General features: G+C 42.4%; 1 protein-coding gene across 3 annotated transcripts in view; it reads right to left on the bottom strand.

Annotated features, from left to right (window-relative positions):
- The window catches only part of RELN (reelin), a 296593-nt gene that overhangs the window by 54518 nt on the left and 217464 nt on the right, over positions 1-24611 (bottom strand). For all 3 annotated transcript variants that reach the window (XM_081211340.1, XM_081211341.1, XM_081211342.1), the window contains 13 exons: positions 21916-22151; positions 18649-18806; positions 17578-17785; positions 13085-13161; positions 9118-9276; positions 8003-8191; positions 7631-7904; positions 6542-6682; positions 6257-6434; positions 6021-6105; positions 5136-5318; positions 3825-3996; positions 3549-3651 (listed from right to left, as the gene is read on the bottom strand). In XM_081211340.1, the coding sequence (XP_081067466.1) occupies positions 3549-3651; positions 3825-3996; positions 5136-5318; positions 6021-6105; positions 6257-6434; positions 6542-6682; positions 7631-7904; positions 8003-8191; positions 9118-9276; positions 13085-13161; positions 17578-17785; positions 18649-18806; positions 21916-22151 (2163 nt within the window). The remainder of the gene's footprint in view (positions 1-3548; positions 3652-3824; positions 3997-5135; positions 5319-6020; positions 6106-6256; positions 6435-6541; positions 6683-7630; positions 7905-8002; positions 8192-9117; positions 9277-13084; positions 13162-17577; positions 17786-18648; positions 18807-21915; positions 22152-24611) is intronic.

The raw sequence follows: 24611 nt of genomic DNA, 5'->3' as shown, positions 1-24611 counted from the left end.
ATTCCACTCTCCTGGTGCTATACTTTTTCTATTCCTCTCCTGAGCAAGGGATGGCTTTGATGCATTGGAACTGTACATTTCCCAGCCACAGCTTTAGCAAAGAAAAAAAATAGTCCCAATGCCAGAGAAACATGAGAATAAAATCCTGTACCACATTATGGAACCTTGCCTTTTGAGAGTCCTCTTTCAGGGAACAGCTATAACGGTGCACAAACAGTTGTTTACATAAACTTCTAAAATACACCACTTATAGCTTTACAAAAGTAACCTTGATACTACTGAGAGGCATTGGTTCCAGGGGGTCTGTGTGTAAGGGCAAAATCATGCAAAGCTAGGAACCCTGAGACCTGCCCTTCTCCCATGAGGCGGAGGGCTGCTTACCGGGCTCTGGGAAGGATGTGGGATGGCTCTGGAGGGTGTTCCCAGGGCCCTTCAATGACCTTCCCAGAGCCTGGTAAGCAAGGAAAACCCACTGGGTGTGGGGGTGGGGAGATAAATAAATAAATGGGGAATGGGAAAAGGCTAAGGTTGCAATCGTGTATGTAAAGTAAGAATAAGTTATGAGCCCATTGTATTGGGAAAATGGTACACTTTGTTCCCACCTCCCCCCCTGAGCTCTTTGAGGCAAGAGGGAGATACAAATGTGTCTGATAAATAGATAGATGAATAAATAAATAATGTACTGAACTAAATAGAAAATGAAACTATTTACGGTTGAAAATGTTAAATACTGAATATTAATCAGCATAATGCACATTAGTTTTCCATAACTAGGTCAAACACCTACTGATCTGGAATCCAAGAGACATGGTACTGCAGATCAAGTTCTTTGAATCCAGGAGTGTGGAATGGCAACTTTTACTGCATTATGCATAATGACTTCATGTTTATCAGCCTGTTCCAAGACCTCAGCTGAAGACATTTAATTTTTATAAAAGCAAAATGCCTTCGCCAGATGCCAAGATGTGTGTGCAGGTCTTATGGGGTAAGCGCACTGAAGAGTCATTCATGTCTGAATGTGACCTCAAAGGCATTTGTTGAACAAGCTTTTAATCTATATTTTAAAACAGAAAACAGTTTGCATTCTATATATTATTAATTCGTTGTCATGACAAATTGAAATGTGCATGAATACACAGCCAAAGCAAATTTTCTAGGAATACACAAGGCGTACGTTCAGCTGCTTCTTAAACTGCACAACAATGTGCTGTGACTATTGATGTTCTGCATGTGCTAGCTGTATACAAATAAATGTGTATAACCAGAGCTGTTTTTCACTATGAATGCTTCCCTTATTCTCTTATAATGGCAATGGTGTCTACCTGAGAGGTGCCAGAATTGGGTTCTGCCAAGTTCTGGCTGAAAAAAAGCCCTGTGGGAAACGCACTTTGGTTGCCATTTTTAATTTAGACTATCCAAAAATATACTAAGTCCTTCTCAGAGTACACCCAATGAAATCAATGGGCTCAAGTTAGTAACAATTTTCAATTAGCTTAGAAGTCCATTGATTTCAATGAGTCTGCTCTGAGTATAATTTAGATGGTACATAGTACTTGACGACAGAAATATACGTTATGACAAGCATGAAAATGGTGCTTCTCCCACCCATTTATAATGTATACAAATATGCAATATGACACAAATATATGGCATATTTCTTTGCCCCACAATATCAAACAATGTGGAATGGGAAATACAAAATTAGGTGGTAAAACTAGACACATACAGACACACTTGTTCCCTTTATGGAAATTGTCTTTTTTGCGCTTTTACAGGCTTGGATCCAGAGAAGCACCTCACACACCTGAAAAGTACCTCCACACCCCCAGCCTAGCTTTCTGTACAGTTCTGTGTTTCATATGAATCCATTCAAGAGGCTTTTCAGGGAGTTTGGGAAAGGGCTGCCAGGGACAGTCACCCTATGCCTACCCATTCCACCGGTGCCTCTCCAGATCCAAACTATGTTTTGTACGTGTGTCTATATGCAAGGGCAGAACTACATTTCTGGGGTCCTGAAGCTTGGACTGTTATGGGGCCCCCTTTGCAACCAGCAACAAGGTCTGGGTAACCACTGCTATCGTCTTCAATGGGGTTGTTACATGACAGATCACCAAACCTTTGCAACATCTCTGCTACTGACTCTCAAACTTTGGGATTGTTGAAATATAAACCAATTTTAAAAAAAATTATCAATTTGAGTTGTGCAACTCAAATTGGGTCTAATGGACTCAAAAATTTTAAGCCGTGTGGACTAAATTCACTTCTGGGACCCCTCCAGCTTTAGCAGCCCTGAAGCTTAAACTTCATTCGTTTCATAGATCTTCCCCTATCTGTATATAAAAAGGGGGGGAAATGAGATGACATAGCGTGTTCTCCTTCATGGAGAGCACGTGTTGCGGTGGGGGCCGCCAGGACACTCCAAAGTTGGGGGCGGGCTAATTGATTGTTGGCCACTGATGTGATTGGGGCTTCCCTTGTTGTTGGGAAGAAGTTAATGTTGCCATTTGTTGATTGACAGCCAGAAATGCTAAAACTCCTTGCACGAGGCTAGGGCTTCCTCTTTTCGCCCGTGCATCGGATTGCCCATCCCCCCTTCCCTAGAATTAGGGTTGTTCGCTTTGACCTTGCTATGCCTGTCATGGGGTCGTCTGCTCTTGGGGCAGGGGCCTGGTAGGAATTTTGTCCATCTGGCCGATTGGCTGGGGCCATTTGGTTTTTGCCTACTGCGTAGCAAATCGTCACAACTTGTAAGGTTGCGGTTAGGCACTGGGTTATGGTTTGGTTGGTTGAGGGGCATGGATTGGCTGTGCCTGCCCCTCTAATGCTGCTGCTGCAAGGGATTCCGTTAAAGGAATCGGGGGCTAACTATTGCTTGTCCACTCTGTCAAGGGGGCTCGGGCCATAGCAATGAGCTCCTGGTTGCATTTGGGGAGGGCTGAGGGCAGGTTCCCTGCTCTGCGTAACCCCCAAGTGTATTCCCCCATTCTGACTTTCGCATCGTGCGGAATGTCAGTCTGTCCCCCATGGTGGGGGCAGATAGTCGCAACCAATGCCTAAGCAACCACTCACATTTTTGTATTTTAATAAAGTTGTGGCCAAAATTATGCCAAAAACCTTAAACAAAAAATTCTGTGTGTGTGTGAGTTATTGGGGTGGCCCTGGGGACCTCGACACGCAACACAGCACCAGTGGGTTTTCTAATACATTGGACAGAACAAACTCAATATGGAAAGCCTTTTTTTCATCCACATTCTCCCGTCATTCACAACTTTCCCCTAAGGATACTGTAATGAACTATAATAACTACAATATAAAACGAGGAATAACGGGTCAAAATATTACAAAGTTTAGGTGAATGCATACTACGAATATAATTCTTTCCTTATTTCCATATGGGATTGGACTAATTCTAGAGATTCACATAGATTACATTAATAGGATTCCCTCCACTACCCTTTAATAACATATAAGAGAGGCAGGGAAATGTCAAAGCAAGACTAGCAATGACTAACGCTCAATAAGCAGGAGAAGAACATAGTGATAAGTACCTCAAATTGGATTATGGTGTTCTCATTCACGTTCAAATCCCTTGTAGTAATTGAATGTTCCCCAACTTCATTTGAAACAAATACCATCGCAGAATCTTCCTCCCTATTAAGAGAAACCAAAGTGATTATTTCATAGCTAAATTATTAACATACATTTTATATGTTTATTTAACTTACGAGAGGATAGCACATTCCGCTTTTCTAGCATAAATGCACCACTATTAGTAAGTGAAACTTTCTTTTGGAATAGTCTTGGATATATTTTATGATACGTACGGTGCTCCTTTTGAAGAATATGGACAATAAAGCCCGATGTTGCCACCGGGATAGAAAAACCAATTGTCTTCCTTTGGACCAAAGTCAAAGGTATCCAGCAGGATTACAGGGTTCTTAATGTTGTTTCCATCAATAATTAAATCATCTAGAATCCAGATTTCTTCTTTCTTACCTGGGAAAATAAACACCTATGTTGCTACTGATTTAATTGTTCTAGAACAGGAGAAAATAATTACACATGATAAGTTACCTCTAGGGTTGGAGGAATCTGTCAAATTCTGTTTCTCTCAGTTTCTTATATTTCCTTTCTTAAATGCAGTTCTCCACATTTCCACACCAGGTTGCAAATTATTTTTAAATGACCTCGTAAAAATTCAGCAGCATTTTAGTGCAAATTTATCCCAATATACACTTGTTTGTATGCAGTTTTGCCTACAAAGGAATTTCCCCTTAAATAATGCATTTTTAATTTTTTTTTTTACCAATATATGCATATTATGGACACTTCTTTTCACCAATATGCATTTTTGTACACATTAGTTGGTTGGAGAACTGCGTCACAAAATTCAAAGAAGTGTAAATGTCAAAGTATATCTGTGTTTTGGTTTTCATGTTATTTTGAAAAGGTTTGCGTTTAAATTCGAACTGAATTGATTTTGTTCCCCCATCCCAAGTCATCACTATGGTTAACCTGTTTTTTCCAAAAATGTATTACGATGTCACCATGCGCCATAGTCTTCCTAGTAACAAACGTGGTACGTATGGGTAATTTTAGCCTGGCCTGAGGAGAAATCTTTAACTTATCTCTCTCTGTTGGGTACATTAGCTCAGGCACATCAAATTCATAACTAGTAACACCTCTTTGCTAGCCACAGTCTCTGATGACGTTTCCTAAGCAACTCCTTCACTGAGGACTGTGATTGGTTCCTGATGACCCTGGATCCCTATAATCAGCTTTGGGTTAGCCATAGGAAACCCGTGTTTCCTGAGAAAAGGGGTAACTAAAAGGAGGCTCCTTGTTGCCTCCTGCCACTCATATTTGCCCACTTCCTGGATTGTCTTTCATATGTACAAGATAGGAATGTTTTGCTCATTTATTTATTCATTACATGCATTTTTACTCCACCCTTAAAACAGTTCCCAGGGAAACCTTCAAAATACAGAGGTTGAAATTTAATTTTATAACATGCTGCAAGATTCCAGGCAATATATAAATAAATATAACAGAGCAGAAGCCTTGTATAATCACACCATTTGAAATTAAGTAAAAATATACACAATTATATACGATTTTGTATTATTTCTCATTACCATTGTTATAAGGCTGCCAGAGCCTGAACCGTGTAGCATTGGTTCGTGCTGCATATGGAAATGGGATGTTAATGAAGAGAACGTCCGTTGTTTGAGTAAAATAAAACTCATCTATCAGGTGCCAAGTGATGCCCCCATTGATGGAATACTGAAGCAGGACAGAATGAGACCTTTCTGGGGTACCTAGAACAAGAGGGAGGAAATCATAACGACAATGTAAAAGTCGCTGTGAGAATGAGCTGTTGGGCAGCATACTATGGTTACGGAACAATGAATGAGGTTTCAAATTAAAACACAGTACAAGTAGATTTACAAAGTAGATTTGCCAATTTGCAAAACAAACAAAGAAACAAACAACCCACAGTAAAACAATATGAGCTACTAATCCAAGGCTCTTTAAGGGAGGGTCAAAGATCAAGAGAGGGTCAAAGATCAAGAGAGGAAGGAGATGGGCAACATGCAGTACTGGCCAAAACTGTTACTCCCAATCTCTTAGAACAGGCATACCAGACTCGGCCCTCCAGATGTTTTGAGACTACAGTTCCCATCATCCCTGACCACTGGTCCTGTTAGCTAGGAATGATGGGAGTTGTAGTCCCAAAACATCTGGAGGGTTGAGTTTGCCTATGCCTGTCTTAGAATGACACCTTTTCACTGTCACTTATGGCTGCAGGTTTCTTGGCCGGGGGGAGGGGTGTCCTAGAATATGGAGTTGTAGTCATTACTTGGTCAGCCATCCTGTAGCAAAATATGCTGACCTGTGTTATTTTGATCATCAGTGCCTCTTTGGTTCTGCCCCCCAGAATGACAATAGTCTACGGATTACCCACAGTTTTTCAAGTTAGTACGGATTATATTATTTACAGTAATAAATCATTACCTTACCTTTGGCTAAGAATTTGAATGAAAACTGGATGTACATTGTATTAGTACAATCTAAATCTCTTGACACAAGCATTCTCAGCCCTTCCTGTAACAAATAATAGATAGGAAGAAGTTTTTTTTCTTTTTTCTTTTTCAGCAGGGCAGATCAAGGATTTCTATAATTTAATCTTGCTAAACAGTTTCAAGAAGGCATTGCAAAAACAATCAAAACATTTTGAACAAGAATAACTTCTAACCCCTTTAAAGATGAGAGTTGTTCCAGATTTGATGGTGTCGCCATTCAGGTTCCCTCTCTCAGCTCCATAGACTTCAGGCCAAAGGTCAGGATGCAAGTTGCCATTGAAGTCATCTTTCAGAACAGAAGGGAGGGGGGCAGCCGGGACACAGTAAGGGCCTCCAAAACCTCTGTCACACCTGAAAACAAATTGTGGGGGGTGGTTGGGAACAATATCCACTGACTAATGAGACATAATCTTTACATCACCAAGAAGCAAAAGGGCATGAAACATGTGTCTCCTTACACACAGCGGCCAGCATCGCAGATCCCGTGGCCTGAGCACATCCAAGGACATCCAGTGGCCAGGATGACATTATCAATAGCCCACATATCCCCACCAGGAACATAATTATGTTGAATCCATCTGAAGCGTGTTCTGGGAGATCTGGGAATCACAAACAAAAATAGTAATTCAGAGCAGTCCTGCTGCTATTGGAGAAAGACGATCGAAAATTGTGGCGGGGGGGGGGGGAAGGAATCTGGCAATTTCACTTCTCCAAGTTTCTCATTTTCCAATCTTAAATGCGGTTCTCCACAACTTGCATCAATCAGCTATAAAAAAGCTCCTCGTGAAAATTTATCAGCATCTTAGATCTAATTTCTTCTAATAAACGCATTGTGGCCCTCCAAACCTGCAGAGAGGGAGAACGAATCCACAAATGACAGTGTGCAAGGGAGAGACGTCCCACTGACTTTTGCTTTTGCGCCACTTACTTTTTCCTGTGGTCCCACCTGCTGCCACAGTTATGTGCCCCTGCTCACTCCCTCCCCACCAGGGGAAGTTGTCCCTCAAGTCTGAAAGAGTTGCCTATGCCAGGACCACACTTATTTCTATCAAATCATACGCATATCTTTTTACACCCTTAAAAAATAAAAACACCCTTAAAAAATAAAATCCAAACCAATAGTTAACTATCCCAAATTGTGCTTATATGAGGTGCCCCATATTCTGGCAACCTATCATTTTAACTTTTAAAGTAAGAGGAACACCACAGTTATGTTTATCGTCTCATCTAGTTCTCCCTTTTTAGTCATGGGATAATGACTTGCTTAGCTCTGACAAAGATGTGAGATGTGACCATTTGATTTGGCCAAAGCATAGTTACTTTAACCTTGAAGCATGGAGAAAAATGTCCTTTGCTCTAGGGTGGCCCTCTTTGTAAACAGTCCTGTGCATTAAAATAGGGTTTATGGTTAAAAGCATCCTTAGGAATCAATCATTCACAGTTTCTCTTACGGTTACGTGAAAAAATTGAGCTAAATTCTACACTTTATTTCACAGCAAAACAGTAAAGGCGGGGAAGGAAGCCTGAATTAAGATAGTAATTCTTACATCGTTGCAGGTGGGAGGTAGATGGTCACTCGCTTCCAGTTCTGAAACCTTTCAGAAGTGTAAATTGAGCTCTCAGTGTAATGCTGACATCCTATCCTGGGAGGAACGCACTCTTCGGTCACCAAATGCCAGTCTCTCCCATTGTTTATGGAATACTGGAAGTAAATACTATGGGAATTGCTGAATGGCTTGCTACAGCCCATGTTCAGCTCAAACTGCATGAAGGTGGAATCAGACACATGGAAATCCCAAGTCTCAGCATAACGAGATTTTCCTAAGAAGAGTGCAAGGAAGAAAACCATTTTACTTAAAATTCATTTTCTTAAAAAAGAAGTTGTAGTGTGTTTGCATTTTACTAAAAGAGAGCCTTACCTGTATTTTCACTGAATATGAGAGCTGTATCCATAGAGAGGCAATCAATATCTACTTGACCCCCTTGGACCCTGTACCAGTTAGCTTGTAAATCGACAGAGCCATCAAATTTATCTTGAAAACCAGTCTGAGAGCTGTCATTCATTCCTACAAGGACATCATCCAAAGCCCACTGCGCTGAATGCTTCCCTACAAACAAATAGAAATATTTGGTCATTATTTTCCCACACTTTATGTCGGGGTGGGGGGTGAAACTAATTTATGAGGTGGTTGGACCAGATGATTCTTGGAGGTCCTTCCAACTCTACGATTCTATGATATACCGTATTTTTCGCTCTATAGGACGCACTGGACGATAAGACACACCTAGTTTGGGGGGGGGGGGAGGAAACAAGAAGAAGAAAATTCTGAACCCCAGAAGCCAGAACAGCAAGAGCAACAGATCTGGCTTCTGGGATAGCCTCTTGCTGTTCTGGCTTCGGGGACAGCCTGTGAAGCCTCCGGGGACAGGCTGTGAAGGTACCCCACTGCCCTGCGGTGGCTTTGCGCAGCTAACCCCAAGCTAGAACAGCGAGATGGAGCACTGCGCTGCGCTCCGTCTCCCTGTTCTGACTTTGGGCTTATCCGTGCAGCCTGCATTCGCTCCATAAGACGCACACACATTTTCCCTTATTTTTTAGAAGGGGAAAAGTGTGTCCTATAGAGCGAAAAATACGGTAGGTCTAGTGAAAAATCTTCATCCCAACTAAGAACTTGGTCTGTCTGAGTTGAGATGGCCAAGAAGGCAAAACAGGAGTGGAAAGCTTGGTGACAGTAGGAAAAGATATTTCATAATCAAATGTGGGAATCCAGGGCACATGTGGAGATTCATGGTACAATTAATTCACTGTACAATTAAACATACTTGAATTAGTAAACAATGAACAAAATCAATGGACCTTAAACATATGTACCCTAATATTTGAACACACCAAGGGTTTGTTTTGCCAGTGTTTATAGAATAGACATGTTAATGTTCATTAAACAAAATTGCATCTTCCATAGCCATTACTAGGTCTTAAAAATTACATACGAAATTGTAATGGTAAAGGTTCATAATGGTGTTAAACACATACCATGTTGAGGTTGCCACCATCGGAAAGCGGTGGCTGGTGTTTTGGCCTCACGAGGCAATTCTATGGATACAATCTGCGGTTCTAAGAAAGACATGAAGTCCAGTTCTCGCAGCAGATACCAGCTTATTCCATTGTCATTTGAATATTGAACTACAAGCCCTGTACATTAAGATGGAACACAGTAATTTAGTCAAAACCCGGCAGAAAACCTAGGAGCATAGGCCAATCTTCACCAGCAGACACGGAAGACAAAATTTAAGCAACTCTTCCATAAGTTCAAGGTAAGCTTGATTTGAAAAAATTCTCTCTTTTAAAATGAAAACCTATGAGCTTGTACAGACTATTTGCTTTCTGATAAATAAGCACACTTAAAAGCTTTTCATCTATTGCAACATAAACAAAGATTTGGCTCCTATTAACCTGTTTCACAGAACTTGGACCTTTTCTGAATCCTCTTGTCCCACCAAAAAAATAAATTAAATTAAACTACATATTATAAAACGTGTTTTGTTGAATCTGAATGGTGAATTTCAAAGTGCGGCTGTGTTTTGGTTTGCATATTGTTTTGGACAGTGCAAATTAGGTAGGTTCACTTTTCTTTGTGAACTGAACTAAATTTATCCCGTATCCCTGTTTTCACATCCACAAAGCAGCAAGATTTATTCCCTCACTCCAACATATTGCTGCAGAACTGGAACAAGTGTAATAGTAATGCTACAAGGGAGGCCTGCTGCCATTGCTCTTTAAAACAAATACCCACTGCAAGTTTTCTAGTCAATAATTTATTATTGATAGTGCTAATTTGATTTTAAATCCATAAACACAAATTAATACCTGCATCTCACTAGCGAGGCATCTATACTTCACAGATATGATTACTCTGCGGAAGGATTTAGAGAGATTTACATTTGAAGTGGCAGCATTACACTGAGGCTGAGAGATGTCTGTGAGCTGGAAATCACATGGGGAGTCGGGGCTTTTGGGCATTATGGTTTAAGAGTTATAGGAGAAGATGGGGTTAGTTTTGCATTTGTCTCTAAAGGATTGTTCCCATGGTGCTGGCGGCATAATGGAGTCCAGCCTTTGGGACTAAGCACAAAATCACACAGAGGCAATTTGTAATCTACCATGCATGCAATTTTGAGTTCATGCATAATTAGTCTTTTATCAGTGTATGGTCATATACATAAAACCCATAAAAAAAAACCAGAGGGGTTCTGTTGTGATAACTTGGTTTGAGAATTAATAACCAAGCAGAATTAATAACCCAGCAGCAGCCAAGAATCAATGCTTGAATTACTTTTCAAAGTAATGCAGTACTTTTTCTGTCATGACAACAGAGAAATTGTGGCTTTTAAAACATTCTAATTTTCATTCTGTATGATGCTGATATGTTTGACCTATTTCTCCCTAAAGACAGGAGCTCTTTACCATGAAAAGTTAATGTTATAGTTCTACAAAATTAATATGGAATATTCAGTGGCCCTCAAACTGTAAAATCATAGGATGTCAACAGGCTCTGGTAGAGGATATTATAGAACACTTCTCTGCTTTTTGTAACAGAACTAAAAACTCACCCAGGCCTTACTTTTACGACGAGGACGGGCGTCCCTGTGAACACCCAACTTCCTAGCCATTTTGTGAGGCTATAAAGTGAATTTCTTTCTCAACGGCAGCAGCTGGCAAAGAAACTCACAATACCATGGTCTTGTCTCATGTGGTCAAGGCCACTGTATAGTGAATTTTCTTGCAAGTGAGGGGAAAATGGACTATGGAAATGGAGCAGAGGGCTATCAATGTCTGCTAGCCATGATGACTCTGCAACCACAGCTGGAGGCAGCCATGCTTCTGAAGACCAGCTGCTGGAAACCACAGGAGAGGAGAGTTCTCACGTCCTCAAATCCTGCTCGCTGGGTTCCCGCAAGCATCTGGTTGGACACTGTGAGAACAGGATGCCGACTCATATGGACCATTGGCCTGATCCAGCCGCCTCTTACTATGCTGTTGTGCTATTCCTTACTTACATAGTTCATTTGGCCTCAGAGTATGACCAACAGCAGGAAAGCTGCTACACAGATAACCATTCTCTCTGGTGAAAGCAATATTTGTGCTCAGATTGTTTCACATGAGGCCGTGCTGTGTGTTTTGACTGCTCAGAATTCAGTATTATTTGTTTCAACTACACAGGCACAAAAAGAGAAAGAGCTCGACCACAGCAAAAATTGAGCAGCGTAAAAATTAAATATAAATGTTAGTATAAATAATACTTCCCCCAACTTCAGTTTTTATGAGGTGACTCAAGAATAACTCCATTAATTGAAAGACCCTAGAGTTTGGGACTCGTATAGCTAGGAAATAAATGCACATTCATCTTTATGCCTACTTTGTCAAAATGCTCACACACATTGGATCCATGTATGAGCAAGATCAGGCCCAGAAGCCTGCCTGCACCATCATACACCCTGGTTTGCCACAGCCCAATGCTAGCAAAATATAGCCTAAGCTGTTGCAGTAGCTGGACGTAGGAAGAGGTTAATTTCCTTGATGAGCAGAAATCACCCCATGGGTGAGTTGATCGCAGGAGCAAGGTCAACTCAGCCAGTTGCTGTGGTAATGGCCCAATTCTCCAACTATATCTGTGATTAATGCATGGCAGCCAATTCAGTAGCTGTTCAGTGTTGTGCTTTGATTATCTGAAGTTACTTAGAGCAACGGCAATACTTTGTATCTGTATATATCTGTTCAGGCATCTCCCCACTTGGGCGCAACCGTGTCTATGCGTGGTGCCGGGAAATAAATGAATAAACCAATTCTAACCTGAAATGGTGGGAGACAGCTGGAAATTCCTATGTGGCTTGTGAGGAGACCCTCCCCAGAGCCCAAAGAGGATGTCAGTGAGCCAAAAGTCTAGGAAAAAAGACTCCAAGGGTTCCAAAATGGCACACAGGAGCTCTCACTGCTGCCAGGCTACGCTGCTGAACAGCTGTTGGGCAGGAAGCTGCATGTACTGCAATGGTCTCCCTAAATAAGTGCATTTCGCTTATGTGCACAGGGGTTCAGAATGTAATCCCTGTGTAAGTGGAGAGTTGCTTGTATCTGAAAAGCCTACATTTTTCTGTGTGACCTTCAGCTTATGTGGGGCTTATGTTCTGGGATCAAAGTGTAAAGCAAAAAATTGCATTGTCAGAACACATTGGGTTCAATGGCGGGTGGGGTTACCAAAGTCTTTTTTTCCAGAATGCCCGCCCCCTTTTGCTTTAAATTATTTTGCCAATCGCATAAAGTCAAATGCACATAAATTGTGAGTTACTTGTGTAACTTTGTCCGGAACTGTTTTGCTGAGCCTATTCCTTCTACAGCAGTAAAAGATTTGGACCTTACTCTGCTCCTGTGTGGTGACTGGTACTGCAAGCAAGATCCACACATGCACTGTGTGTGCATCTTAGACCAGATTCTCAAAACAAGCATCCGCAGCAAGGAAGACTTTCACATACAACTGTATGTGCAATGGCACTCACATGATCTGGAATCTCAATTGCACAAGATTCCAGATCGCATGGGTCCCTTCGTGCATGCCCCAAAGCTTCCTCATTGCAGTGTACACAATGTGCACCAACATCAGGAGGCCTATCAGCTTGCATGACATAGAAGACAGAAAGGAAACTATTAAAAAGGACAGTATTAGGATTCAACAGCAGTGGTTACTAGGGTCAGGAAGTAGGATTAACCCCTTCCCTAGTGTTTCATTGACTGTCTCCCTTAGTGGCCAAGCTTCATTGACAGGGATCACACTCAGGTGTGAAATGTGAATCTGCCCCCAAAAATCGAACTGATGGGCATTTTGCGAGGGTGAAATTAGTGACAAAATAATGGGTTTCCATATGTCTTTCACAAAAATTAAGACACAATATCAACAAGACAGTTTGAAATATGTGAAAACTTACAACTAAATAAAAATCGAGTTTACCTTCATTTCTGGCTCTGGGTTTGTTGCAGCCTGTGCCGATTGTTTTGCTTCCAATTTGTACATAAAATTGAACTAGTCTGTTAACAAAAATGTTGAACATTTCTTTTAGGGGAGAAAAAATCACACACACACAGCATAGTTAAAGCAGGGGTTCCCAATTGGTGGTCTGCGGACCCCAGAATATCCGCATAACCCACCCAGGGGGGTCTGTGGCACCGTTCACATAACAAAAACTACCATAGAGATATCATATTTTCAAAAGTAGGGGGCCCATGGATTGGCTTTTGAAAACAGGGGTCCGCAGCACTCAGCTAATTGGGAACCACTGGCCCAGAGGATAGTGTTATCAGACACATTTTCCTAGCACATGATTTCTCTTTAAATCGTAGTTTGCATAGACCTCTGTTTAGCTCTTCCTACTTAAAATTGCTTCAAATTTTTACTAGCCTGGGGTGCCACAGGCTTTATGGGAAAGGACACCTTTTAGGTGTTGCCACTAAACAGTAGTCTGATGCCCTTTACTCCTCTGGGACTTCTGCCCCACTCATTAGAATTACTTAGTGACAGGAGTCCATTCCCTGTCTCACCTCTTCACGTAGCTAGGGAATTGGCAGAGTTGGGGGACGGAGGAGAGAAGCAGCTGACGCAGGAGAGTGGGCTAGGCTTCAAAGGTTTATGTACTAAAACATTGCATGGTTTTCAAACATATCCTATAGTGAGGCTGCAATCCTTTATACACCTGGGAATAAGGAAGATCCACTGAACTTAATAGGACTTGTCTGAATTAAATGTCTACTCCAGAGAGGTGCTTAGAGCACATTGCATAGTGCCCACTCACATATGGTGCCAGGAAATAAATATATAATTCAACCCAAACCCGGAAATGGTGGGAGAGAGCTAGAGAGTCCTTGTGGCTTGCAAGGAGATTCCCCCCCCCCCCGAGCCCGAAGAGGACATCAGTGAGGACAGAGGAAGCCCCAAAGAGACCAGAGGCATAGCGGAGTTTGTTCACACTGCTCAGCCTCCCCGCCTAACAGCTGATGTGCCAGGTAGCACAGCAGCAGCCACTTCCCCCCGCATTCTCCAGCCTCCTGCCAGCCTCACAGCTTCAATTCTAGTGGTGGATATTTTCGGATACAGTATTTTTGGTACAGGTTGGAAAAAGAGCAGCAGAGAGGGCATTTAAAGAGTGCTTAGAGGGTGCTCCCCACTTTATGTGATTTCAGTTATGCGTGAGAGGGCCCGGAGCGTAACCCCTGCCTAAGTGGGGGGATGCCTGTAATACAAAGGACACAAAAATAGGTGATGGTCTTTTCTTGGACCCAGTGATTTTTGTCATGTGTTCTCCAGGGAGGTCAGTCCTCATGCCAACCTGTTTCCCATTCTGCCTGATGCAAATGGAATCAGGTACCAAAGAAACCCATTTCCCTTTGTTCCCTTAATTTTTAAATGACTGTTTTGTGCCACTTCCTTGTTTTTCATAATTGTGCAAACCTCTGCCAACCTTTTAATTAATATTTCATATTAATTAAAATATCACACCAGGTTGTTTTGCTGGGGTTTTCTTTTGTTCAGTCATCTTATCACTTTAATTTGTTTTGTTATAATCAAGTAGAAATGGAAAATAACACAAACGTGGGTATAAACATGGAGATTGTGGTGAGCTGTCTCAAAGGGCAAAGTTTCACTTGAGATTGCATCAAATGTTATATATTTTGTTTCAATTGTAATTTCCTCAGGGACTATCCATTAGACTTTGACCACTTCGTAAAAACTTAACTACCAACAATGAATAATATGTCTGCATTTTGCCCTTATGGAGTGAAATGATGTCTAGCTACAAATTTTGATTTAAATATGTTTACAAAGCATATTTGACGTGGGTGGCACTGTGGGTTAAACCACAAAGCCTAGGACTTGCCGATCGGAAGGTCGGCGGTTCGAATCCCCGCGTCGGGGTGAGCTCCCGTTGCTCGGTCCCTGCTCCTGCCAACCTAGCTGTTCGAAAGCATGTCAAGTGCAAGTAGATAAATAGGTACCGCTTCGGTGGGAAGGTAAACAGCGTTTCCGTGCGCTGCTCTGGTTCACCAGAAGCGGCTTAGTCATGCTGGCCACATGACCCGGAAGCTGTACGCCGGCTCCCTTGGCCAGTAAAGCGAGATGAGCGCCGCAACCCCAGAGTCGTCCGCGACTGGACCTAATGGTCAGGGGTCCCTTTACCTTTTACAAAGCAAGCCAAGGGAGGTCCGGGTGGAGAGGTACAGATATGTTCTTTGGCACTGAATCAACCAGTGCCTAAGCCCACCTTCTTGCATCAGCCAGGGAAGAAGATGGAGGGAGGCAACTTGTTCCATTGTTCTTTCTGCTGCATTTACAGCTATGTGGGGCAGGAGGGAGGGAGCTAGGTCAGTTTTTCAGCCACTTGGGGGAATATGTTGGAGAAACAAGAGGGCCTGGGACTCCAGCGTATCCCTTTCCAGTCCCCACCACCACTGGAGCCCTGGCTGTGCCAGAGGGATGATGTTGGAACTTGGTGCTGCCTCAGCCAGAGAATATCCAACTGTAGGTGAGATCCTCTGACTCATCAACTGCCCCTCTGTAGCCCCTCAGCTGCCCTCTCAGGATTTATTGGACTGCTTTCTTGATTTCCTTTTTTCAAATAAAGTCTTTTAAAACTTCAGGAATATAGAGATTTAGAAACAGAAAATACTTCTTGACAAGGCTAGTCTATCTGTGGTGATTTGAGTCTGCCAACAAAATAAGAGAGACTCTTCTGTGGCCATTAGCTGCAGAATCTGAAGCACAGATGAAAGCTTAGGTGGTTACAGCTACCAAGCCAGATGTCATCTGCTGGGGAACAAAAAACCCACCCCTTTTGCAATGCTTATCTAGCCTCTGCAGCTGTCAGGTAGCTCCCATATGTGGCTGCAGTGACTGATCAGACAGAGAACAAAATCATAAGCGATAGCCATTAAGAATAGAATAAAATTTCGTCTGGACAGCCTATTGGCAGCCCACAAGACAGAAATGCTACAGGCAAAATTCTCAGCCATTCAAGAAAGGTAATGAGGTGACTGAGGACAGACCTGGAAAGAGTTTCTTCAGATAGGGCTGGAATGGTCCCCTGTCTGAAACCCCAGAGAGCTACCGGCAGTCAGTGTGGGCTGGCAGTCAGAACTAGTGTTATGCAAGAAGCATCACAGCATTGAGTGGGACAGAATGCACAGCCTGCTTAGGAAGGCTAATACAACCACCAGTACCCCAGGAACCTATTCATGCTGGAAATTTCATGTTGGAATGGAGGTCTGTGAAACTGTACCACTAACAGTTGTATAGGATTTTGGCACCTGCATATTGTCATAGAGAGGTGTCATTAATAGGTCACTATTAAGGGGAAGAGTAGCTTGCTTTTATTATTTTTTATAGAAAGACCTGGGTCTACAGAGTTTAAGGCGGGGAATGGACACAAAAAGTTGATGATACAGAAGTTGGCCAGGTAGTCAACAGCAGTTCAGGTACGACATTCTTTGTACCAAAATTAATTGGCTTTTCAATAGGGTGTGTTGCAAATGTAATATTATTTCTAAATAAAACAGTCTTCTCTGTTTCTGTGCTCATTACAGAATGTTGATCAATTGAACCACGAGGAGTACAGTACACCAACACTCTGGAATCTGTACTCTGGTTTCCTCCTATTTCCAACTTTTCCATGCACCACCGTCAAGAGATTCCTCAAGTGACATTTGTGCACTGACGCAAACAAGGGCACAGAACAAGGTATTCTTGGTGGCTGTTCTCTTGCAGGATGCATGAACATGAAGAGGCTTGCTAAAGTCTGAGAATCATCCACACACAATATAATATAGTCCTGATAGAACTGGCATTCAAAACAGACTGGGCTTAAGCAAGCTGAGTGTGATTTCGCTGTATGTTTGAAAAGAAAGCACTTTCGTCTTCAAAATGCACATTGAACGAAATATAACTGTCTGTTCTAAATATAGCCAGAGTCTATGTTCTGAATTTTAACAAGTTATTTCACTTTGGCTCTGATGATATACCCACTTCAGTAGCGGATGGCAGGGTGTGGCAGCAGTCTTTACCTAGCCTCCAGGCATAAGGTCATTATTGCTTTCAGGGAGGGACAAGCCAGTGGGGAGGTCAGTTCTATGCAAATGCACGGGAAGAGTTCATATAGTGATCCTGCTGGTGCGTTTGCACAGTGCTGACCTCTCTGTCACCATGCCCTTCCAACTCTCCCTCCTGCTGCTGACAGGTCAGCTAAATGCCATTGCTTCAGCATGTAGTACAAAAGCTATTTTTGAGCCTAAGTAACTTTATGTCCCTCAAATTACTGTAACTCTACATAAAAAGCAGTTCTTCAAAATCCTTGTTTGTTTGAGAAGTACTTGAAACTTGTTCATTGTTCTGCAAAATTGATGGCAAAGTAAGGTCAGTATTGCCCACAGGTTTTAGAAGCAGAATATACAACGGACCTGATGCTTGTGGTGTCCAGAGGGACAGTTCTTGCTTCCCTTTTGCCGGGTCCATTGAAGTAAAGAGATTTTCCATCGCTGAGTATTCCACAACCATTCCCAACTTGCCCTCCAGTTATCTTGTACCAGAGAGGGCTCAGCTTCCTCTCAAACCTGTCGAACATCTCACTGTGGTTAGGTACGTTAGATACACAGGTTCCATGTGAGGCTTCAGATGGGGAAGAAAAAAAATATGGGAGATTCTTTGTTGAAAGAGTGCTGGGTAGCAAAGGTCAATAAACTGGCAAGCAGCATTACATGAATCACATGTATTAGTCTCTTCTGCACAAAGCTCAGGGGTGATAACATTTAGTCATTTTTGTAAACACCCCACCCTCCTGCTCCTGCTCTCTCTGACACCAATTCTCCCTCTAAAATGAAAGACATCCAAAATGAACACTGGCACTGAAGTGTGTTGCAAGGAGGAGCAGGCAGTGCTATTGTTCAAGAATCTTTTCACCTTTATTTGTTTGTTGTTGAGGACTCAGAAGAGAAGCCCAGCATTTTTTCTGGGTACTTTTTTTTTTTAGGAAAAGAAAAGAAGAAAATCAAAGTATTGCAAACATAATTTTTCACAGGAGCTTGTAAGAAGAACCACATGATGTTACGGTCTAGCAAGCTGAATATATGTGAATATAGCCCTAGCTGAAGATGGAAACTTGTATATAGCAGGTAGAGCTGGGCACACAATTCCATCCCTCATCCAGCTATGGAGCCTGCCTGTGTGCTGTTCTCTTGTAAAAACTGTGCTAGCGAGCTGATCAGCTGTTTGGCAACAAGAGCAGGAGGCCGGATTTCTGTTCCCTCTCCTTGCCAAACAACCAGTCAGTCTCAATGCTGATTCTCCCAGATGCCTACATGCATATAGATATAGCTGCTGTGTGCATGAAAAATTAGTTTCAGGCTCCATACACTGCCAACAGTCCCCAAATATAATGTTTCTTTCCTCCCCAAATATAAGCACAGTCAAATGGATGAACAGAATGTTACGTATTGATATCCACAGCAATTCTTTATAAACCAATGTCTTACCTGTATAACCCAAGTCACAAAAGCAGACTCCAGAGATGCAATCCCCGTGCCCATTGCAATAGTTGGAACAAGGCTCTGATATGTATACCCCATCTAAGCCAAAAGGGGGTACACTCTTTTGTGAACTGCTCTCTTGGATCCAGCGGAATCTGGTTTTACTGTATGGATAGAAATATTGAAAGCAGAAAACTACATGGAATGCCAGAAAGATATGCTATATTACACAAGCTCTCAAAGTAGATACCACATAGTAAGAAGAACTCTGTGATAACAGGAATAAATTTAGTCTTCAAAAAGATGTGCATGCACTGCTACTGCTATAAAACATTTACCATGAGGTGATGGTCTGCAATGGCTTGCACACAATGGAGATGTACATAGTATTTATTTGTACATAGGTATATGCTTATATAACTAATATTAAACAAAACTTGTTGTAAATCATTAAAATGATGGCGATCCAATTGAACTACATTAGTGCGGCAAGTCTAAATGCAGCCATTCATGAAACTAAGTGAAGCTGCAGTTTGTTTTTGTCTGATTCAGATAATCTTCCCACCAGGTGGAGTGATACTGGCTCTAAGCGCCCGCCCGCCCTGTCACTGGGCATGACTGCTTTGCCTCCAGGCCTAGTCTGAACTCATGTAGATATTAGATTTTATGTATTTAAGCCACATGTAAGTCTAACACCAGTAGTCCAGATTGCACAACTGATTTGTCCTGCAAATAGCCATGTTATTGACTATATGTATGCTGGGCCTATACAAACATTTTAGCAGTATATGGATGTGCAGCAGTAGTACAGGCAGGTGAGTTCAATTTTGTACTCTCTACTTTGCTCCTAAGAGCTTCTCCTAAGAGTCAATAATATAAATTGGGCATGTGTGCCATGAAACTGGACGAACCCAGAGAATGGTCAGTGGTGCAAGGTGCAATATAATTCCTGAAGTTAAATATATGGTACGTGGCTGGGAAAACCAACTGCAAAATCTATGCATATTTCTCTGAGTGGCTTGGACTCATGAGAAAAACATAATAAATAATTCCATAATGTATTAAAACTTGGAAGCAAATTCCATTGCTATTAATGGAACTTACTTACAAGGGAATATATTTAGCACTGGGATGTAAATCTGTCAACATACAACAGTTACAGCTGACACATTGAGAGAGGTAACAGTACCCCATCTGTAATGGCAACGGGATGAATTTAATTATGCCGATCCGTGCTCCTTTTGGGTTGGGCGATGTTGCTTCGCTTTTGCTTCCTATTCCTGATTATTTTGCAGAACATAATGCTAAACAGACTGCCGCTACTGATTTGGTGCTATTTGTGTTGGGCAAAGCAAACTCGTTAGTGTCAGCTTTGTGTGACTTGGCACTTCTGTTTGTTGGTTAATTAAGGGGAAAATACTTAAACTGCAACACACACTGATTATTTGATACATTCTCACCATGAAGACACCAGCTCCCCCTGCTACACAGCATGCCATGCACTGTAAATATTTGTTAAGGCAGTAACAGAAGGAGCCAGTCTGAAAACTCACACACACATTACAACAAAATATCTTGGCCACTACTGCTAGCAAAAGAGAAGAGGGGGGCAGGAAAACTCATGAAATGAGCGTGCACAAGGAGTATGTCCATGTGCATACGTGCTTGAGTCCCAAGATAAACTCCTACCTATGTCACACGCTTTTTCTTTGAACAAGGCATTTAGGCTGTGATTTGCCCATCTCAATTCTGGAAAAGTCACTAAGACTGTTTTGGAAGGTGCTGTTTCCTAGAACCTAAGGAATCCGTTCCTACCTGTCAAAATACTACAATATTGCCATACTTCCAGAGAGAAAAAGCAATGACTAATAGCATCTGAATCTATAATGGATACAGTAGCTTGGGATTCTGGAGCTAATACAGCTTTCTATACAGCACCTGTCCTAATTGCCATTTAAAATCCATTGCAACTACATGTTTCCCTTCCAGATGCATTAACAACCCTAGTATCTGTTCCTTTGAAATAGAGCTCATAGGTTGCCACACAAAGGACTATTTCAGCTGAAATGTTAAATGCTCCCCACACCTTTCTTCTCATCTGACATGGCCACACAGGGGAGACTGAAAGCATTGTTCCCTGTTTTATATAGGCAAACTCCCTGTTTGTGGTTGTGTTCCTGGCCTGTACTAACCAAAGTTTATATCTATATCTGACCTGGAGAAAATCAAAACAAACTGGTTTGTTGATAATCCAGGATTAGAAACCATGGTTTCCTTCAACAACCCACAGTTTCTCAGCTATTCCCAAGTGTGAATTCCCATATGTTGTTGGACTACAACTTTCATCATCTGTGACCTTGCTCGCTGGGGGTGTTTGTTTAAACTGAAATTTTTACTGTTTTTAAGCCATATTCATACTAATTCACCTATATCAAAAGCTGTTTTGTAGAGTGAAAAGTGGTATTCAACAGCACAGCTGGTTAGGTTTTTATTTAGGGTGGGACTCAGCTAAGTGTTATTCAGAGCAGACCAACTGAAAGAAATAGCTCTAAGTTAGTCCTGTTCATGTAATTTCAATGGGTATACTCTGAGTAAAACTGAGCTGAACGCCTCCCTAAATAAATAAACAACCGGCTGTGGCGACTGCAAATGGTGCACATGGCAGTACTTCAGGCACAACAGAGGTAGGAGCCAAAGAAATCACACTGGATGATCTACTCTGTACTGGGTAGGCACTTGCTATTGTTAGTCCTTCTGTTTCTGTTTGCAGCTGGGAGAATGTTTTGGATATTCTGAACCGGAGTTTTGCTCGCTCTGCACAGAGGAGTCTTCCTAACACTCATCATCATCAGCCAATGACACGGCACATTACACAGTAGCTCAAATGCCCTTCTGCTGCTTCTTTACCCAGGAGTAACTGTTTATGAAATTAATCCTATTGATATGGCTTATTTTATTCAGAGGGCTTATCGCTCTCCAGCCAGCCTTCCAGACCTAATTGATAATCCCAAAGAAAGAGGGAATACTAAGGAAGAAAATGTTATTTGTCAGAAACATGCTCTTTTCTTTTTACTGCAGCTTGCATGTCTAAAAGATATTTTTTTAAAAAAATAAAATGCTGTGCTTTGTTTTGTTCTAATTTTATAAAGAAACTACTTTTCTGGGGTTTCTTCAACAATAGCCTGAAAATTGAGGTAGCTGCCAGATTCTTGCAGCCTAAAACAGAAACAAACAAAAAACTACCATGCGCCATAAGTTCATCACAACCCGTACCTGGAGGCAAGAGATCTTGGAATGACAATGGTAATCCTGGTCCAGTCTTCAAAGTCACCTGTGTAATATGCGGTTGGCTCAGTCAGTTCTCGTGAGCTTCCTTCACACCCTTTGACCCCTGGCGATGCTGGGTAACAGCCTTCCTTCACTAATGACCAGTACAGGCCAGCATCATGGGAATACTGAAGGAGCACCGGAGCAGAACTACTGAACTGATCTGTGCAACCTATGTTCAGCTGCAAAATAAATTTTAAAAAAATCAGAAACAGAAATGGTGGAAAATCAGAAGGGAGTGCAAATGTCAGATGTAATGCTGTGTTTTATTTTTCTTAACTATTCACGTCTTCATTTACATTTATGAATCTGCCTGTCAGAGAACTTCAAGATAACTGGAGGGGGATGTTGTTAGTTTCTGAAGAGGTTTTCAACCTTTTTGAGTCCACGGCTCCCATAACCAACTACATTCTTTCTGCGTCGCCTCTGTGGGGCTCAGGAGCCCAGTTATGTCACCCCTTGCCTGCAGAGCTGGCAGCCTCTCAGCTTTTTTCGAACACCCTTCCTTGTGAAGTGCTTCCTCAGCCTCCTCTCCTCTACCCTCTCCTTGGGAGTCCTCCAGGCAGCCCCTGCTGTCGTTCCTGGTCTCTGAGCTGCCCCCACCCCAAAGAGAGGTGCCTCCCAGAGGCATCATTTGCCTGCTGCAATAAACAGCTGTGCAAGCCTCTGGGAGGCAGAGATGCAAGAGGGCGTCAGAGGAGGTAGGGAAGGAAAGAGGGGCAGAGGCCCAGTGGCGTAGCGTGGGGGGTGCAGGGGGGGCCGGCCGCACCGGGCGCAACATCTGGGGGTTAGGGTTAGGGGGCGCAAATCCACGGGTTAGGGGGCGCAAATTACTTGCCTTGCCCCGGGTGCTGACAACCCACACTACGCCACTGCAGAGGCCAGTGTTGTCCACAGCACCCCAGACCACCATTCAAGGCACCGCAGGGTACCATGGCACACTGGTTGAAAACCACTGTAATTGGGTATTGTGTGGTTTCTATACTAATTCTGAAGCACTGTATTTATCTCCAGGGGGTTGTAGGGCACTGTCCCAATAGGAAAGCATTTACTGAAAGTACCATAACATTCCCGCTTAAACAAAGTATCAAAAATGCACAGTATAGCCCTATGAATGTTTACTCAGAAGTAAGTCTTACAGTGTTCAGAGTCTTGTCTAGACAACCCATTCATTGAGCATCCATTGACCTTTGCTTGCACACAGCTTACAGGGTCATATGGTGTTTGCTTTTTATTGGCTATTCATTCTGATTTGCTTACGTGGAAGTTATATGTCTTCCCACCACTCAACAATTTATCCCACACTTATTAGTGCATTTCCCTGTCGCTTTCCTGGTGGCAAAAGTCCTTTTTAAAAAAAGGGTATTTGTTGTGCCAGAGCAGTTGAATACATTTTAATTGTGAATATAAATACCTCCTGCAAAATATAGGAGGTGGCCCAGCTGTAGCCCTTAAAAAGACAGCATAAATGTTATGGGCAAGTGCACTTTACTTCAGACAGTCATGGTGCCTATGTTCTGAGGAAGAGGGAAGGGAATATATTTAGGTAGATGCCGTTTGTGTATCACCTATGAACTCTCTGGCCCATTTGAAGTATCGAAACTGTGCTTCACCAAATTCTGCCCTTCCAAAACTTCAGATACAATTATGCATTTACTTCTCAGAATTTCAGCTTTTAACCTCCTCTTGATTATTTGTGTAAGCAAATGGTTTGGAAAAAGACCAAGTCATGCTTTTGATAAAGTTAAATAAGAGACATCAAATCAACTGAAAGAAGAACAATGCATATTAGTTAACCCTCAGTACTTAAGGCAATACCTGTAGCTTGATTTAGCTAGCTATTAACCTCATAGAAATGCTACGCTAATGTGTGGGCAACTTGTCAAATGAAGGGGGGAATGTACAAATGCAAATGAAGCTTTCTCTGCTATGCAGAACATTATTACCTGCTGCACTATGCAAATTCCTCAACCTGTGCGTGCCTGGCCCCAGGGGGCAAAATGGTTGCCACTCCTGGCTTAAAATATAAGTCATGCCAAAAAGCTAATCTGACTTACATATATCAGAAGCTGTTTGCTGAATTCAGAAATCCTATTAAGCCTCTGAGAGCAAAAACAAGAGTCTCCAGCAGAACAGTTTCCAGTTGCGCTAATCCAAAACAAGGGACAGGAGTCATGGCATGCCATGTTATGTGTTGCTTGCCCAGACTCAGGTTAAAACTCAGCTAATGCCAAGTGAAACCCAGTGGCAGCTGGTGGGGTGGCGGCGCTCACCTCATCTCTGAGCAGCTGAGTCACTATGCGGGGAGGTAGGTGCAGCGGAATAGCACCAGCGGGACCAATCTGATGTTCCTGCTGATATGTTTGCTGCAAACCAAACTCCCTGATGTCTCCCCCTCTGCTTCCTGGTAAGCAGCAAAGAGCCAGCTGCCAGAAGGCCAGGTGAGTGCCACTGCCCCATCACTTTACCCACTTATCTAGTGAAACCTCTTTTCTGTCTGGGGACCCCAAGGAAACGTACAGATAGGCAAGCTCATTACTAGGGTTACCATACAATGTATTGAAGAAGAAGAGTTTGGATTTGATACCCCACTTTATCACTCCCCTTCAGGAGTCTCAAAGCGGCTAACATTCTCCTTTCCC

The sequence above is a fragment of the Podarcis bocagei genome (genome assembly GCF_964188305.1).
Source record: "Podarcis bocagei genome assembly, chromosome: 10".
NCBI classification, from domain to species: domain Eukaryota; kingdom Metazoa; phylum Chordata; class Lepidosauria; order Squamata; family Lacertidae; genus Podarcis; species Podarcis bocagei.
This window is presented reverse-complemented; position numbering and strand designations above follow the sequence as displayed.